Source organism: Frankliniella occidentalis, unplaced genomic scaffold (genome assembly GCF_000697945.3).
Source record: "Frankliniella occidentalis isolate FOCC.00 unplaced genomic scaffold, Focc_3.1 Scaffold49, whole genome shotgun sequence".
NCBI lineage: Eukaryota > Metazoa > Arthropoda > Insecta > Thysanoptera > Thripidae > Frankliniella > Frankliniella occidentalis.
In genome coordinates this window covers 1,389,928-1,392,244 of record NW_026267179.1, presented here as the reverse complement: position 1 = coordinate 1,392,244, position 2,317 = coordinate 1,389,928, and the positions used below count along the sequence as shown (strand labels likewise).

At 49.6% G+C, this 2,317-nt stretch overlaps 1 protein-coding gene across 1 annotated transcript in view; it reads left to right on the top strand.

Annotated features, from left to right (window-relative positions):
* LOC113209587 (GTP-binding protein REM 1-like) overlaps positions 1-2,311 on the top strand; it is a gene marked incomplete at its 5' end in the record, with an annotated part of 84,074 nt that extends 81,763 nt beyond the window's left edge. The window contains one exon of the mRNA XM_052267297.1: positions 240-2,311. Within this exon, the coding sequence (XP_052123257.1) occupies positions 240-511 (272 nt within the window). The remainder of the gene's footprint in view (positions 1-239) is intronic.
* Between the last annotated feature and the right edge of the window lie 6 nt (positions 2,312-2,317).

The window sequence follows — 2,317 nt, the reverse complement described above, 5'->3', positions numbered from 1 at the left end:
CCCCCTCCTCCCCGTGACGCCCCTTTTGCTTCCAATTAGCCACCGGACCGCCGTCGCCCATTTATTTCATTATTCCTCCAATGTCGGGTGTGCCGCGCGCCGATTGCCCCGGATGGCGGCGCCGTTTTGTTTTCGCCTCCTCTATCGGCTGGAATTAAACGGACGGCAAATCGGATGCCGCGGCGTTGTCTGCCCACCCCATGCCCATGTCTGACTCGTCTCTGTCTACTCTGTCGCAGACGGCAAGGCGCTGGCCGCCTCCCGGGACTGCAAGTACATCGAGACCTCGTCCGGCATCCAGCACAACGTGGACGAGCTGCTGGTGGGCGTGCTGAAGCAGATCCGGCTGCGGGCGACGCGCGACCGGAAGCGCCAGCGCCGCGGCTCGGCGTCCAGCCGGCTGCACGGCTCGCGCACCTCCCTCTCGCTCAACATCGCGCGCGAGATCCTGCACAAGATCTGCCTCAACGACTCCAAGTCCAAGTCGTGCGAGAACCTGCACGTGCTTTGAGATTCACCGCCCGGCGGAGGCGGCGGCCTCGTCGGCGGGGGCCTCGGCGACCTCCAGGACGTCCCCGAGGACGCCTCCGTCGAGGTGTTCGTCTGACTACGGCCCCGGGCCGGGGGGCTGCTGCACGGCCTGCTCGGGGGTGCGGAGGCCACCGAGGCCACCTGGGTGTGAACCACCACCGCCCCCCGGCCGCCCCCGGCCCGGCGCCGCCCCGCCTCCACGGCCCCTCAGGTGCCCTGGAGTCCCTGGAGTCCCTGGAGCCCGACAGCAGGACGCACGCGCCAAGGCTCACACGTGGACGAGGATGAGAACAGTGTTTCTGCCACCTGAGGAGCACGTGTGATTCGATTATCTCGACATTCATCCAAACGGAATAGTTGTACAAAGTCTTATCATAACTATTTTTTCTTGAAAAAATTAAGGAAGAGGGGGATATTATTATCCTTCGCTCTCCACTGACTTTAGGACGATAAAAAATATAAATCTCTGTGTGATAATGGTGGCTGTCGCTGTCAATCTTTGAATGCTTTGTAAATAGTTTATTTAATAGGCCTGTTTCTTGCTGTGGACTGTACTGCCAGAACCGGTATGACGACATGACTTTTTCTGACTGATGGACTTGTGTGTAACTTATGTGTAAATATTATGTTCCTTGTTAGTAAGAGTGTTTCTGTACATTTTAATTTTGGGGTTGTGGCAGCTGGTTAAATGTCTCTAAATTCAAAGGAAATGTGCCTTGTCTTGTCGCTTTAATAGTCATTCATGCGGGGAGCTTGTTTTCTCGATGCGTATTTTGTGGCTGCGTCAGATGTACACTGCAATCCCGTGAGTGAGGTTTCGAGGTCGATATGAGTGGGACAATTCTGCCTCGTCATTTGAGTCATATGCGCCTAATTCTCAATCCAAGGGAGTGAGACTTCCCTGTCCTCGCCCAATTGTAGTGAGGAACCTCAATCTCATTGGGTGAGGACTGTAAATTCACTCGTAAAACAAGTGTGCATAATTTGCACGCACACCGTATGCAAGTTGTTATTTTTCACATTAAATGGTGTGTTACTCGAGTTGCACACTTGCGTGGTGTGCAAATTTTAGACGTTTTAAACGTTTAAATTCTGCACACTTGGACACACACACGCACACAGTTCTATGCTATCAATAGGAACCATATTATACGGTGTGCAGCTGCTATACTTTTTGGAAGTGTCGAAAGATTAAACACCAATTGACGTATGACATAGTTAGACACAATAATGTGTCTAGAAAATGCACACTTGAACATTAAATTGAAGTGCAAAATTAAACGCCTGTTTTACCAGTGTTCTGACTCCAAATAGAGTGAGAAATATCATCTTCCTCTGAGGAAAGCGGAGTGTTTCTGATCTAGCCTTCTGGAGAGTGCGAGATCTTGCTCTAGAATTTACAGTGTACTTATTGGAATACACAGAGAAGGATCAGGGTCAGGTTGAAATGATGTATAATGTATATATTTCCAAGTGTGCAAATATATCTGCCACATTTGTTGTAAGTTGTATTATGTAATGTAAGTTAAAAATGAATAAGTTCATGTATCTCGTCAAACGAAGTGGTGATACCGTAATCTTAGTAGCTTCTCTGAAGGCTAGCGCTCTCACTATTTTTGTGACTTTGTAGTAATTCACTGAGTTTCTTTGCTACTCCGTTGTCTTCCTCTTTTCGCTGAATGCAGACTAGGGAAAGGGGTTTGCGCTTACGGAGCTCGTAAGTAGAGAAAAGAAACTCTCTGCCACTATACTTTCCTATCCGACTGATTTTTATTTTCTATAAACA